The following is a 15,776-nucleotide window of genomic DNA, read 5'->3' on the forward strand; positions in this document are numbered from 1 at the left end:
TATAAACAATATTTATGGCAATATTTCTGTTTTTACCTCAACCTTTACTTTCTTTTATACCAAGCATTAGGCACATCTTACTTTTTCACAAATGGTATCAACAAATTTTGTGGCATTAACTGTAAGGCTTTGGCCCACATACACACCGCAAACTTCCTTTGAACAGCAGGTCCACTTATCAATGATGCCCAGGACAACTTCAGCTTCTCGTTCACAAGTTGGCGAGGGCTCTTCATCACAGTCAGGTTCTATGGGAATAATACTTCCATTCTCCAAACATTTGTACAGGGCACATTCGTCAATGCCCCCATTCCAAACTTCCCCAGCAGTGTGAGGCTGGTCTTCACTATCAGTACATGCTTAAAAAGAGGAACAATGTTATATCACTCATCACCCGGCCACTAAAATAAATGAAGCTGTGATGCATTTATTGTTTTAATTTCAGACCATGAGTTGGTTCAGCAACATAGATAACATGTCCCATATTTATCCTTTCTTAGATTCCCCTTTTCATCAGCTACTAGCTTACATTTTTCTCTAATGAAATTTGCAATGTAGTCTGCAAAAATATTTTTCCTTCCTACAACTACCTGTAAATTTGCCTGTCTTCTTCAATAAATAGGATCATTTGTTTATTTCTTATTCATTTTGTCTGCTAATACAACTTATTTAGCTTGAAAAAACTCAGAAAAATAAATTTAAGTTAGTTTTAAAATATTAACTGTTAAAACTGAGTGGTATTAGAAAGAAAAAAAGGCCTTACCACACATCATTTTTGTCAAATGAAAATGCAAAACATGTCAGCTTTAAAATCTAAATGTGGGAAGTAGCTAATTATTTAGTGACTCTTATAGTTTTATTATTGAAGTTTTACTTAATGAAAACTATGGCCATCTAATAGTTCTTTTAAAAATAATAGAGATGAGGAGAGCCTGGGTGGTTCAGTCACTTGAGCAACCAACTTCAACTCAGGTAATGATCTCATGGTTCGTGAGTTCGAGCCCTGGTCAGGCTCTGCTGACAGCTTAGAGCCTGGAGCCTGCTTCAGATTCTGTGTCTCCCTCTCCCTGCTCCTCCCCAGCTTGCACTCTGTCTCTCTTTCAAAAATAAATAAACATTAAAATAATAATAATAATAATGATAATAATAATAATAGAGATGATTAGTGACCAACATATCCCCAACCTCAAATGAACTTCTCTTATATTATTCTCTTTACTATCAAACCAACCTCACAGGTCCCTAAAAACAAACATAAGCACTCCTGTTTATTCTCAGTCTTCTACAAATACTCTTCTCAATGACAAACACAAACTTTCTAGAACTATATGTGCCTTTCACTTCTACTTGCCCATTTTCTTTCATTATTAGCTAATTCTCTTTTCTTCTAACCACAGTGATAAGCCCTATGACTGAAAAAGTACAGTACTGCAATTTTCTCAATTTTGGACTATTTTCATCTGCAACCACAATGGAGATGATGAGTCAGAATCAAGTGGTTTGAAAATGAAAGTAGAAAAATTAAATGTTTTCTCCCAGATAATAACACTATCCGACATCTCTCAAGTGGTTATTTTTCTCTAGGTACTGTTGCAAAATACTTCGTATTATTTTATGGATCCCCACACTAGCCTTAGGGAATAAGTGCTTTTATTTTTCCCATTTTACAGATGTGTAACTTAGGCTCAAAGAGGTAAAACTGAATCATTATTACGTGAAATAATTGGAATTTGAGATCAGTGCACAGCCTATGTTCTTAATTCTTAATTTGCCATACTCTTGCTAAGTTATTACAGGCATAGGTAGAGATTGAAACACATCACCACCATGGGGGGGTGGATTAAAAACTTGATGGGGATTAAGGAGAGCACTTGTGGTGAGCACCAGGTGTTGTATGTGTTGAATCACTAAATTTTACACCTGATATTGCACTGTATGTTAACTAACTGGAATTTAAATAAAATCTTGGAACAAACAAACAAAAAAAAACCCCTATATTATGAACAAAGCTTCTTTTTTCTTAATTTTTTAATGTTTATTTATTTTTGAGAGTGAGAGAGAAAGACAGAGTGTGAGCGGGGGAGGGACAGAAAGAGGGAGATGCAGAATCTGAAGCGGATTCCAGGCTCTGAGCTGTCAGCACAGAGCCTGATGGGGGGATCGAACCCACAAACTGTGAGATCCTGACCTGAGTGAAGTTGGACGCTCAACTGACTTAGCCACCCAGGCACCCCTGAACAAAATTTCTAACTTGGGTCACTTAACTTGAAATCAATCATTATATTAAAATCAAATTACAAACGAACTGGTTTCCCTTCCAACACCTCTGTGACCTTTGTTCACTCTTTCTCAGCACATCTTCTCGAGATCTAAATAAGTTTCATTTATTTGCCAGGTCCCTAAGAACTCACTTTGCACTCTGCTGCTTACCACATTCTTTCTCTGGAATGCACTGAGTTGAATCTGGCCTGTGAAGAATGGTTCCATTTTTGCATACACAATCTTCTCTTAAATTCAAACATGGAGAGTGTCCATAGAACCATCTGTTCAAACATGTTCTTGCTTCACAAGTCCTCACACAGGGTTGATACTCCTTCCCCTCTGGGCAATTCAGAGCTATGAATAACAGAGGACAAAATTTGCTAATGAAAAAAGTCACCTATTTGAATTATAGGAAAAGGAAGAAATGTCAGATTTCTTTTGGAAAATTAATTTTGCCCATTTCAGTCTCTTCAAAGTTCATTTTTCATTTATGATGTAACCCAAAACTAGAAACAAAACAAACAGTAGGTATTTTTGAGCATCTTCCAGATGTCCAGCTAGTATTATGTTATGTTACAGTTGGAAAAGCTCATCTGATTTGTAGCAAATAATATGACCAATAGGCAGCCCAGATCTGGTTGGGATAAATATAGATTCAACCAGTATGAAGTTACTTCTGTGTGTAGTGAGGATATACAACAGTCTACTCAGGATAAGCACAGAAATATGCTCTGAATATATAACTCAACCAAGCCATAAAAAAGAAAAATGCTGTGTGGTTAGGTTCAATCCTTCACTGTCACAAGAAACTACCATTGCTGAGCAGTTTCTAAATTATGTTTGAGAAAACTCTTTTGATTTTCAGTGATCTTAAAAAATCATACTTTTAAAAAATGAACATGTAGCTGGTGGGGATATAAATTGATAAAATCTCAGTGGGGAACAATTTGACAGTGTCTATTAAAGTTAGAGATGCCATACATTTCCCATGAATCAAGCTACCCCACTCTTGAATAGTGATTACCTCTGGGAGCAAGGAGAGGTAAGAGATAGCAAGGCACACCAGGAGCTGCTTTATATCTGAAACAACGTCATGTAACCGGTGTTTGGGATATATTATTCTTTCTCTATGTATTTTATTTTTTCCTCTAGGGAAAATGAAAACTTTTATGTTATCTTGGAACATTTCACTGACATTCATTTTGACCATATTTTACCGCTTAATCTATTTAATTGCTATTTTGTAAATGAAATTAACATTGTTTTCTGTAAAATGTGCCCAGGACTGATGATAGGTTGAATAAACTTTTTATGAAAAGCCTTACAACTTAATGAGAAAGCATGGGCCCTATAGATAAAAATGGGCCAACTATTAAACACAGAGAACAAACTAAGGGTGGATGCGGGGGTAGAGGGGAGGAAAAATGGGTGATGGGCATTGAGGAGGGCACTTGTTGGATGAGCACTGGGTGTTGTATGTGAGCCAATTTGACAATAAATTATATTCATTAAAAAAGATAAAAATGAGCAAAGAATACATACAAAAGAAGAAAGATACACAAACACGTATTTGGAAAAAGATTGAACCTAGATATGGATCAAAGAAAGCCAGAAAGATTAGTTTCCAGAAAGTGGATACAGTATCAGGAAAGGAGGAAAAGGGGACAGAAAATCATGCATCCTCTTCACAAGCTTGGGAACAAGCTGGGCAAATGAGGCAGGTGGAATTGAAACCAACAAAATGTGCTCTGGGATACAGAATTCAAATCTTTTTTCCATTCCCTGTGATTTCTTCCACACTTCCACTGATTTTGCTAGCTAATATTTTGTGGACTAGGTTTTCTTCTGGGACAACTGAGGCCGACCATAGGTGTAGATCATGATGAAAATAGAAGTTGCCTATGTGGGAAAGCTGACATCTAACTTCTAGGTTACATTGACAGGCATTTTATTCTTATGAAATTATTTTGTGGTGAAAAATGAAAAGAGAAAGAAGTGAATGCAAAAAATATGGAATGCTTTTTGATGGTTAGAAATATTATTTGAAATGTACTACTTACAGCAGTAATCTGGTGTTCTCCAGTGAATACAGATGTCGAACCTGTTGCACAGAGCCACATACGCTGAAAGTGCATCACATTCATAGTTCCAGAAATAGGTGTAATTGATCCACATCTTTTCACAAAAGTTCTGCGGTGAAACCTAGAGATACATTTTGTCTTGAGATAAGTTCTGTTGTTTTATTTCTCTGAAGGGCCTAAGTTACACTAAAGCTATTCAGAGAATAAAAGGGTGTCAAGTTAGTATTTACTATGGCTCTTCCTTGACCTGAGATTCCAAATTTCATAATACCATACGTCACCTCTGATGGTATAATATTTTTAAACACATTCTGGATAAGATAAATATTGCCTGCACTAATCTACATAAATCTATCTTATAAAGATAAAAGAGAAACAAAGCATGTGTACCTAGCGCAATCTATTTCTGATATTATACTTTGGGTTACAATTGTCCTTTCCATATATTACATAGGACTTGAATCCATGACAGATAAAACCGGAAGCTCCTAAAGCATTCCATAATGATACATGGCCTTACTATTAAATGAGGTTTTAAATGCTTCTCAAAAAAGGTAGTAATATTGAACATTGAATAATTTATATAGTTTGACTTGCCTCAATTTAGAGACACATTTGTTTCTATAGATGGTTTCATTTTGATCTAGAAATGCCTGAAATCTAAATAATTTAACTTGTAACACCATTTATTCCAATTTTTCTCTCTGCTCTTTCATTCAGCAAACATACTAAACATCCGCACACACATCCTAAATTCTGATACAGTTCAAAGAGCCGGATAAAAATACTAAATATTCTTCCCCTCTCATCATTTCTTCTTCAAGGTCCATATCTATAAAAAAACCAAGATTCTACATTCTTTTAGTCTTCTTTACGGAATCTCCTTGGTTTCCAACCACTTTAATTTGTATGGAATACTTGCTGTGGTCAAGAGTATCCCCACTGCCAAATCCAGGGAACACTGATAGTTTCCTTCTTAAAACCCTCTCCTTGGACTTGGAGTGTACTTCGTTCTATTGCCTATTTACCTGTTTATTGTCGGCTCCTCTGCTGCCTTATATTCTGAGTGCTTCTCTAGATTCCATCCTCAATGGACACGTCCGCTAGCTACAAATGTTCTTCCTGGACTCATACCACCAATTGTGGGCATTTAAATCTTTTCCTAGCTGTGAGCTAATATATGGTAAATATACAGAGCAGACACTGGCACATTGCACACTACTTATTGTTATATTTAAAAATCCATATGCAAATGACTCCCCAGACCTGATCTCTGGCCTCAACTTACCTCCTCTGAGCTCCAGAATTATGTTTCTAAGCTTTTTCTGGGTATTTTTGTTTTGAAATTCCATATGACATAATTCATCCGAAGTAAAAAATTATATATATTTCTGCTTAACCCACAAAAGCTGATTCTCCTGTATCTCCCATTCATATATACTCACTTATGCATGCTTTCATAATTTACTGAACACCTAACTATATATCAGGCATGGTGCTATGCATGAGTATAAAGGTCAATAACACAGGCCTATTCTCTGCCTGTGGATCTCTTAGCTAAAAAAGGTCTTTGAATAGATTCAAGGCATCACCATGCTAAAATGAATCAGAGGACGCAAGTGTTCCAGCTAGAAAAACTAGAAGCTTAAAAGCCCACTGGCAGGAAAAATCTTGGAATGTTCAAAGAGTTGAAAGGAGACAGGAGAGTGTAGCACAAGAGGAAGCTAGAGAAATAGGTGGGCCAGAGGGTAGAGGACCCATAAGTCTTGATAGGAAGGTTGCTTGGCATGTACTTTACATATGAGTGAGAGACGCTGAAGGGTTTTAGGTAGAATGATAGAATCCAGGCAGATCATCTGCCTGCTTTGTGGAGGTTTTCAAATGAAGATGAAGCTTACAAGTGGGAAAACCAAATTACCAGCATTCCTTTCTTTTGCCATCTGATTCACTGGGAAGAGATCTGTACCTGTGATCTGGCTATGATAGACTAAATGGCACCCTGTGTTGCCTCACTAAGCCTTTAATAGTTAAGCTGGAAAGTTCCTGATTTAATCAGCCTTCTAACTTCTCCATCAAAAATGCAATTTTTTTGAAAATCATTATGCTTTAAAATGACAATGCAGTGAGTTTTAACGTGTTTGTTATTTTTTTCATTTTTATACGTCTGCTTTTCAAAAAAAAATGTAAATAATTAAAACCTATCTTCAGCCATGGGACGCCTGGGTGGCTTAGTGGGTTAAGCACTGTTTCTTGGTTTTCGGCTCAGGTCACGATCTCATGGCTCCTGAGTTTGACCCCCCACATCTGGCTCTGCACTGACAGAGCCTCCTCTCTCTCTGACCCTCCAGTCTTCTCTCTCTCTCTCCCTCTCTCTCTCTCAAAAAGAAATAAATAAACTTAAAAAAAAAAAAAAAGCAAAGCCCATGACTTCACATCCTTTGCCTTTCCCTGAGGGAACTCATGGGGCAGGCTGAGGACTATGGAGTCTACACTCCACGGTCTGGCATGGAAGGTGCCACACAGTGAATTCCTTCCTGCCTTGACAGTTCCCTCATCCTCTTTCCCAGGCTCTTTTCCTCCATATGTCTTACACTCAACTATTTCAATGCCTTCCTAGCATGGCCTTTTACACAAAACTTGCTGTTATACATACTGTTATACATATCTGCCTAGGTGTCCCTTCCTCCCTCTTCTCTCCTGGCAAATTTATCCTTCTAAGTAAATCAAACATCTAAAACTACGAGCAGTCTCCTCCAAACCTGGGCTCCTATGTCCCTCCAGACTGTCTATTGTCAGATACCTGTTTACAAGCTTGCTTTCCCACCAGACCTCCTGAGGACAAGGGACAGTCTTGCTCATCTTTGGATCACAGGAGTTCAGCAGAAAGCCTTGTAGGTGCTGGATGCTCACAAACTTTTCATTAAATGATTTACGAAGTGCTGTATTTGTCCCTAACAATGGATCTTTTTTTTAATGATACAGATTATTTAAAATATCTACTAGTCACATGAAGTCAGAAAGTTAGAGACAAAGAATAATTAAATTGAATATATGACAGGTTCTATTACACGTATACACCTAAGAGGCTACGATCATAGAGAATTGATAATATCCTCACTGTCTTGGTTTCTCTATTGGGTTATCAAGTGACATTGATTTCTTTCTCCTAGAGGCATTTATTTGTAGGACATAATTTCATTTTTCTTGGAATCTGTCGATAGAATTCTAAAAAAACAGGAGAATGAAAGATAATTATTCTTCTTATCTCTTTAAGTCTATAAAAGTAAATGATTCTGAATTCCAAAGCATACTGACAGAAGGTTTGGGGCTAAACTCTTCTCACTAGAAGAACATCATGGCAAGAACAGGAATTTATTGGCGTTACTCTCAGTATGTCTAACATGATAGTTCTTATCTATGGTTGCCCTTAACTTACTTTATTATGGCATGGAATGAAAACCCTTCTGTTCAATAACTCAATGCAGCGACTGCAATCATGCTCAGTACAATTCCTAACGGGTCTTCTTGTTGTTACTTCAAATGATTTCTCAATTTCCCAGCTCTCGATAAATAATTCTATGTCTTCCATGTTTGTAATAATTGTGCCATTTTGCATCCTTAGATCATCATCTGGATCCTCATTGCAAATTCCTAGAAAGATATGTGACATTTGAAAGGAAAATTTTTTCCACTTCAACCAAATGTAGGCAGCAGAAATAAATCATTTTAATAATTGATTTGAAATGAATAAATTATTTACTGAACGAGGTGCCAAATGTATATCCTTTAACTTTAATGTTGATGGATTTTTAAATTATGTATCTGGTTCTTTGATAAAACAGTATAGAGTTGTCTTAACCAGATAAGAAAGAAACCACAATCCTGGAAGTCAAGACATGTGAAAAAAATGACAGAAAATGAAGAAAGAGGAGATTGACTCTGCTCCCACACTCTTCCACTACTATTACCACTACTTCCTAATTTAAGAACTAGCTCTTAAGCTTGCCAAGATATTCCTTAGAATAGTGGGTGTTTGCCTCCCAGACATCCATTCTCCCAGGAAAACCCTTCCTGTAAACATTAAATTTTACCTTTCAGGAAGTATCCCTGCCCCATCACCACTGCAGGAGAGAGCTATGATTGGCATAAAGGTAATTCTTAGTCCCTCGCATTAACACTATTGCAAGTAATAAGCCAGTCAGGTCAGGCAGTCACTTAGACACATGGATACATTCAGCACTTGGACAGCCACAGCCAAACAGGATTTGACCTGGGAATTCTAAGGCATAGACAATCTCCCTTCCTTGGGATGGCGTGGCCTATTGATGGTTATAAGGCTTTGACCTGCTATGGCCTCTAGTTTCCTGAGGAAGGCCAGACTGAGGATGGAGCTTGCTCTTTATCCAATGTAGTACAGAGCCAAGGGAAATACAGAGAAATGGCCCAGAACCCTGATCATACGTGATCTGAGAAGATCTAATCTTTCTTAATCCCCAAGGCTCCAACTATAAAAGATATAACTTAAACATTTTTTTTTTCAAGTATCAAATCTTAATCCTCAGGTAGATATATCAAGATCATAAGAGTTGCTGCTACCATATTGCCTCATCCTTGTAAATACACAAGGAACTGAATGCAATGCAAAAACAAACAAATAAAAAAACAAATCACAAGTGAAGTGAACTATACTGTAAAGCAGCTCCTATTTTTTAAGTCTACACTTTCCTGGGAAAAAGTAATTGCTAATAAAAATATTTTTTTACTGCAATGCCAGGCACCACCCCTGTAAACTTCACAGTGCTGTATAGAACGAGGTATTCATACAGACATCCCATTCTAGGGTCCATGCTCAATTTAGCTCACATTTTTGTTCACTACAATTTTTTCAGCCAGCACCCAAGCTAGTAGACATGAAAGCAACCAGATTTCCCCTTAAGAAGCCACTCTTCTCCTACTATGGAAGTTACAAAGTTTAGGGGGTGAATCTTGGCTACCAAAAAGGTGACCCTAGCCTTTTTTCTTTACAGTAATTACTTGAGAATCCAGTTAGCAGAGTGTGCCTGTAAAAGGATGAGCCGACAATGAGGGGGAAAGCAAACACAAAATAAAACAGAAATCATAGCACATAGAAGTGATAACTCATCAGAGAAATATGCATTCCCAAAGTCTCTGAGTATTAATCAATAATAATTGATTTTTATGTATAATCAATACTATACATACTCAATCTTTTGTGCTATGCTTAGCATACTATAAATAGGCAAGGAAATATGTAAACCTTTTCAGCCAAACGTTGCCCTAAATGTTTTAACGAAGAAATTAGAGTCTTTTATGTAATTTGTTGAGGGAAAGGACTTAGTCTTATTTGTTTTTGGGTTGTCAGCACCTAGCACTGTGTTAGACACTCAGGAGGTGATCTATAAACTTTTACTCGATTAATATTTAGTGATATTAAAATAAATATATTTGTACTAAACTAATATTTATTGATTGTATGTATTAAGCAATGTGTCAAGTGTTTGACATTAACTTTCACATTCAACCCTAACAACAATATTGAAGGTAGAATATTGTTATTCCCATTTTAAAGATGAGGAAACTGATATTCACTTAAGAACACGGAGTTATAGGGGTATCCAGTGACTTAGTCATTTAAGCATCTGACTCTTGGTTTCAGCTCAGGTCATGATCTCATGGTTCATGAGTTTGAGCCACTGTGAGTGTGGAGCTTGGGATTCTCTCTCTCCCTGTCTCTTTCTGCCCGTCCTCTGCTCATGCTCTCTCTGTCTCTCTCTCTCTCTCAAAATAAATAAATAAACTTTAAAAAAAAGAGCACAGAGCTACAAAGAAAATAGCCTCCATCAAACATCAAAACCAGTATTATACTTTTTAATTTTGTTATGTACTTAGAGGTATTTGTAATTTATTTCCTTTGGCTTATAACTCTTTATGTGTCTATGTAACATGGTGTGGTATTAGCCTAGGTGTAAAGATACATCTAGGCATTACACTTTATAACAAAACTGTGACAAATATTGAGAGCATTGTGTTCCCTGTATGTAACGTTCAAGGTGGCTTAAGCAACTAAGTTTTCCCCTATTTCAAATTTTAACATAATAAGGAATAAACAATATTCTTAAGCCTTTAACCTTTCTATAACTTCCTATTTTTCACTTGTAAATTAACACTAGTACCAACTTATGTGGGCTATTGTTAGAATTGAATAAGTTCAAGTATATAAAATAACGCTTGGCACCTTATTAATGATTAATAAAGATGAACTAGTAGGAATACAAACAGTATTACAGTAGTAGTAAACATATATTTCCAAAAAATATGCAAACTGAACTGTTATTTCTTGCTTCTTAGCCCATTTTTTTAAAGCTACTGCTTTCTTTAGTATTCATGTGAGCCACTGAAAGTTAGCACCGCACCTCGAATATAAAAAGTGGGGCATCAGGGGCCAAAATGGTAAATGTGGACAGGAAAACAATTAGAAGACATTGAGATTTGAAAAGCAATGCTCACCACAGAGTCCTTCTGTATAAGATGACAAGTTAAATCGAACGCCAAAATGAATGTCGATGATCCCTGTAAGGTGAGCCCACTTTATGATTAGTCCAGCTGGAGTCGTAATCACATACATGGTACCAGAATCTTCTATGGACAGTTCTTGATTTGAAAAGGGCAGAGGTACTACAATAGAATCCACTTCTACCTAAAATAAGAAATTTTACATCTGTTAGAAAACTGTTTATGTTTACATATACACCCATTACAAGTAGGAGAATCAGATGACTCCATTTCTTCTTGTTGAATATAAACTATTTCCTAAGTTTTTAAAAATTTATCTCCCTGCTGATGCCAGAGCTTCAAATAATTTCTAAGCTCATTTATTATTCCTTTGTTGTATCCTGCTATATTCAGTATTTGTTCTAACCCTTTTGCCCCTTATATTCTTCAAAACTAACTTTCTTCTATGTTAAGTATGCTTTTCTGTTTCCCTCAGTATATGTTGATTACACCATTATCTGCTAAAATGAACTTATGATGCTAAAGTTATTTTCAGGATGTTTTCTTTAATCTGGGTCCTTTCTTTGCTCTTCTAAATCAGTGTTTAAATAATGTTCCTAACAATCATCTGTCAAGCTTGGTAAAGATTAAGATTCCCAGCAATTCTATTTCCTAGGTTTGGATGAGATTCTAGACTCTGTATTTGTAACGTGTACTCTTGGTAATACAAATGTAGGCAATGTGAGGATTATATTTAGAAAACCACTGTTATAAATCATGGCAAAGACATGGAACCAGAAATAAATTTGTCAGTCATGTCTCCCCAACCAACCAGTTTCTCATTTTTATATCTTCCTCATACTGCCACCTGCAGGCTGAAATGTCCTTACTCCTGCCTGGTTAATTTCTGCTCTTGGTTTAAGACTTCTCTCAGGTGTCACCTCCTCCAAAAATACCTATTTGACCTTTCTATAAACTGCATTAAGAGATCTGTTTTGGCAATATATTAGTCATACTCTATATACCTCCTATTGGTTTATAATTGGCAGACAGTTACATTTAGGCACCTCACATACAGCTACAAATTACTTGATACCAGGACCTGTGTTGTCCTATCACGTAAACTCTCATTAAATAATTCTTAAATAATTAGTTTTTAACTGAATACATGACCAGCGAGGTAAAAAATAAGCCCTTTGGCCCAAATGCTCATAATAATAGCACTGACCAGATTTGAGTTTAAATTTATTTCTCATCCACTTCCTGTTAATATATCAACCTGATCAAATCAAAGGTATATACAAATGCTATCATCCAAAAAATTACCCCATTCATGTATTTTGCTTTACCTAAAATTAAAGTTTCTAACACTGTACTATATTTTAGTTTCATTTTAATATTTTTTCTAGTCGAGAATGTTTGGCCTGTGGTTAAAAAAACCAAAAAACAAATTCTTTCTAGAAGGTATATAATATCTCAGCCACTTTAGCAAAATCTTACACAATATTTTCTTACATTTTTGAGAGAAACATATCAGTAAAGTATCCAGCTTATAGCTCATCACTCTCCAGTAAATATATATTCCTTGGGATAAAGGTTTTTCCTGTAAAATCAAAGGGTTTTTTTCCCAATTTCCCAATACCTCCCCCTTCTTCAGTTTGGTTCAATAGCCAAATATTTCTTCATTTTTTTCTTATTTTAGCTATCTCATATTCATTGAAAAATGAACATCATCAGCACTTCAAAACTATTTTTCTCTCAGTGGTCTTCATTCTGGTGTTCTTAGCTACTCCTTTTTTCAACCCTGTGATCTCTCTTTTTCACATCAGTTCCACTTTATCTAATGGAAAACACTAATGTTAACTGACACTAAGAAACTTGGGCCCTCACATTATCCAAGAGGGCTTTCATGGATTTTACACGGCCATTACAGTTAACTTCACAAGGGGAGACATATTTGCAACAGTTGGCACATCTTGGAAGGAGAAATACAATATTAAGAAACACATTTTTTTTTACTTTCCATGAAAAGAATGATTAAACACAATAGCAACGAAACTCTGATGAAATGTTTAATTTCCCCTGGTTTGGGAAGGAATCATGTTTAATATAATTTCTTCATTTTCTCTAGTGTAAGGATATCTTTCAACTTTGTGTTCTTACCTTTCTTGTTGCCCGATTAACAAGTATTTTATGTATTGATGTGGTCAAATTTAACTTCTTAAAACAAAGTCCATACGTTCTTCCAGAGGATGCCTTAATTTGAAAAAAAAATATTAAAAATTTATGGAGTTAAACATAATGTTGGCAATAAAGAGAAGGAGTTTATGAAACACTTTGCAAATACTCACTAGCTTTTTAAATGAATTTCCATTCTGAAAAAAAAAGTAAAAAAACACTTAAAAATCTATTACTTGACTTTTAAAAACATTATGTGAATTAATTTTACATGCCTCTAAATATAGTCACATGTAACATTTTCTTTTTTGTTTTAGGTGGTAAAAGATATATCTCAGTGAGTTATTGAGCCCCTTCTCACTTTAGGAATATCTAATGTTGCTGTGTACATTAGCTATGGGTTTATGAAGAAATGACACAAGAATGGATTATGACCTACCTGATTCACAGAACATTTTTCAATGTGAACAACAATAATCTCTCCAGGAATTCTTAACAAGATATAAGAAGCCATACTATATAAGGCTGCATTGTTTCCATCAAATGTAATAATACTCAGTTCTGACAACATGGAACACCGACCTAAGAAAAATGGTAGAGAGTGGGTTTGGTCTGTTAACTAATTATTTGTATTTGTAGTAATGACCGCTCTTTTAAAAAAAAAAAAAAAAAAAAAACTTTTAAATTAGCATTATTATGTTTGACAAAAAGCAACTCTAAAAGTTACACATTGGGAAACAAAATTGTAAATGAAATGGACAAAGTTCAGCAATCACTTTGGCTTGATGAATGAGGTGATCAGTTAAAAAAAAATAACAATCTTCTCCTGATTGGAAATTGACTGTCATGTAAGAAATGCAAACTTACAGGGCACCCGGGTGGCTCAGTTGGTTAAGTGTCTGACTCTTGTTTCAGCTCAGGTCATGCTCTCATGGTTCCCAGGTTCAAATCCCATATCAGGCTTCACGCTGACAGTGTGGAGCCTGCTTGGGATTCTGCCTCTCCCTCTCTCTCTGCCCCTCCCTTGCATGCTCTCTCTTACTCTCTCTCAAAATAAATAAGTAAATTTAAAATTTAAAAATAAATAAATAAATGCAAACTTACAAGGACATTCCCACTCAGGGCAGCAGATATCAGTGTTCACTTGAACGGGCCTTCCCCGGAAACCACAGTCAGGCATTTCCAAGTCCTTCGGGCAATTAAGAGACCAGTTGTATAACTGCCATTCCATATTAAGGCATATATATTGGCTACAATTATAAACAGGATCAAATTGTTGAGGCTGTTAACAAAAAAGAAAATTAGTTTTCTTTTTTCTATTTTCAACTAATGTTTTCAAATAACTTTTAAATTCCCCTTTCACCCTGCCCATAGTGTACATTTTCTAAATACGAAAGCTTTTGAAAGATGAACAATTAGAATTTCACTACAATTTCTGTTGATGTATTCTCTCCAGAATATTAGGTTTGGACTTAATTTAAGCTTTACCTTAGTATTTATTTGATATCAGAATTGCCCATATACTCAGACATCTGAGCAAATTGAAGTCTTATATTGTCTTGATTAGTTTTTGCAAACAGACCTATACAGTAGAGGTTAAGGTTTCATATGTCCTGTAAAGCTAGTATGTCATAACTTCTGTTAATGTCAATTTAAAAAAAAATACTACTTAATACTATAAATATTTCATTAAAAATTCACATGTGAAATCAGTCTAAAAGCCCCTGGACAAAACCATTATAAATTATCTTATATATATATAGCTTACCGACTTCCAGATAAACAAATACAAAATAAATCAGTGGTAGATTTTTTAAAGTTTACGAATTTTATTGTATTTAAATTATGGTAATAATTATAGCAGTGATCAAACATTTATATCACTTATTATGTTTAAGACATTTTTCTAATTAACCCATTTCATTCCCACAAAACAACCCTCTGAGGTAGGTACTACTATTTTTTTCCTGTTTTATAGATGAGGAACTCAGGAGGGTGAAGGTCAAAGTAACTTGCCCAAGATCACATAGCTAGGAGGTGGTATAGTCAGAATTTAAGTTCAGGGATTGTTACTCTGGAATCTGTGATCTTGACCGCTACTCTATACTGCATCTCAATGGAGAGGGAAGAAAACTTAACAACTATTTAGCATCTATTATATGTCATGCACTAATAGTAGCTTCTTTCATTTGCTTCTCCCTAAATTTTTGAGCCAGTTTCTATCATCCCAATATTATACATGATCAAAAGCAAGGATAAGAGAGGTTAAGTGCTTTTCTAACTAGTAAGACTATTAAGTGACCACTTCTAAATTTAAGAGCCAAGGGGAGGCAAATAATCAAGTCCAACTTTCCAAAATTTTCTGTGTGCAGTTGTATCAATTCCCAGTATTGACCCTGATTTCCACTTCACCAGGAAAATGAAAATATTTAGACAAAACTAAAGCCCCTACAACATCTAAATTGCCTGAAAGAATGTACACCTTCCATTCTACTGAAACTATTTTTAACAAGGTCACCAATGAACTTTACTTTGCTAAATCCAATGATCAATTTTTAGGCCTCATCTTACTGACCTATTAACATATTTAGGATAGCTTATTACTCCATCTTCCTTAATGTTTTCTTTCCTTAGCTTCTAGACCAATTAGGATCTCCTCCATTTTCTCCTCTTTCACTAGTTAATGCCCTTTAGTCGTTTGCCACCATTTCTTCCTCCTTCCTCTCTTCTCTATCTGCACAC

The 15,776-nt window shown here is 35.6% G+C and overlaps 1 protein-coding gene across 1 annotated transcript in view; it reads right to left on the reverse strand.

Moving 5' to 3' along the window:
• Positions 1-15,776, reverse strand: part of OTOGL (otogelin like) — a 137,022-nt gene that overhangs the window by 19,576 nt on the left and 101,670 nt on the right. Inside the window, exons 38-46 of the mRNA XM_053895292.1 lie at positions 14,139-14,316; positions 13,474-13,616; positions 13,208-13,231; positions 13,020-13,112; positions 10,872-11,061; positions 7,780-7,994; positions 4,323-4,464; positions 2,431-2,616; positions 147-359 (exon numbers count right to left, since the gene is read on the reverse strand). Of these exons, the coding sequence (XP_053751267.1) occupies positions 147-359; positions 2,431-2,616; positions 4,323-4,464; positions 7,780-7,994; positions 10,872-11,061; positions 13,020-13,112; positions 13,208-13,231; positions 13,474-13,616; positions 14,139-14,316 (1,384 nt within the window). The remainder of the gene's footprint in view (positions 1-146; positions 360-2,430; positions 2,617-4,322; positions 4,465-7,779; positions 7,995-10,871; positions 11,062-13,019; positions 13,113-13,207; positions 13,232-13,473; positions 13,617-14,138; positions 14,317-15,776) is intronic.

The sequence above is a fragment of the Panthera pardus genome, unplaced genomic scaffold (genome assembly GCF_024362965.1).
Source record: "Panthera pardus isolate Hobbes unplaced genomic scaffold, ASM2436296v1 HiC_scaffold_6, whole genome shotgun sequence".
NCBI lineage: Eukaryota > Metazoa > Chordata > Mammalia > Carnivora > Felidae > Panthera > Panthera pardus.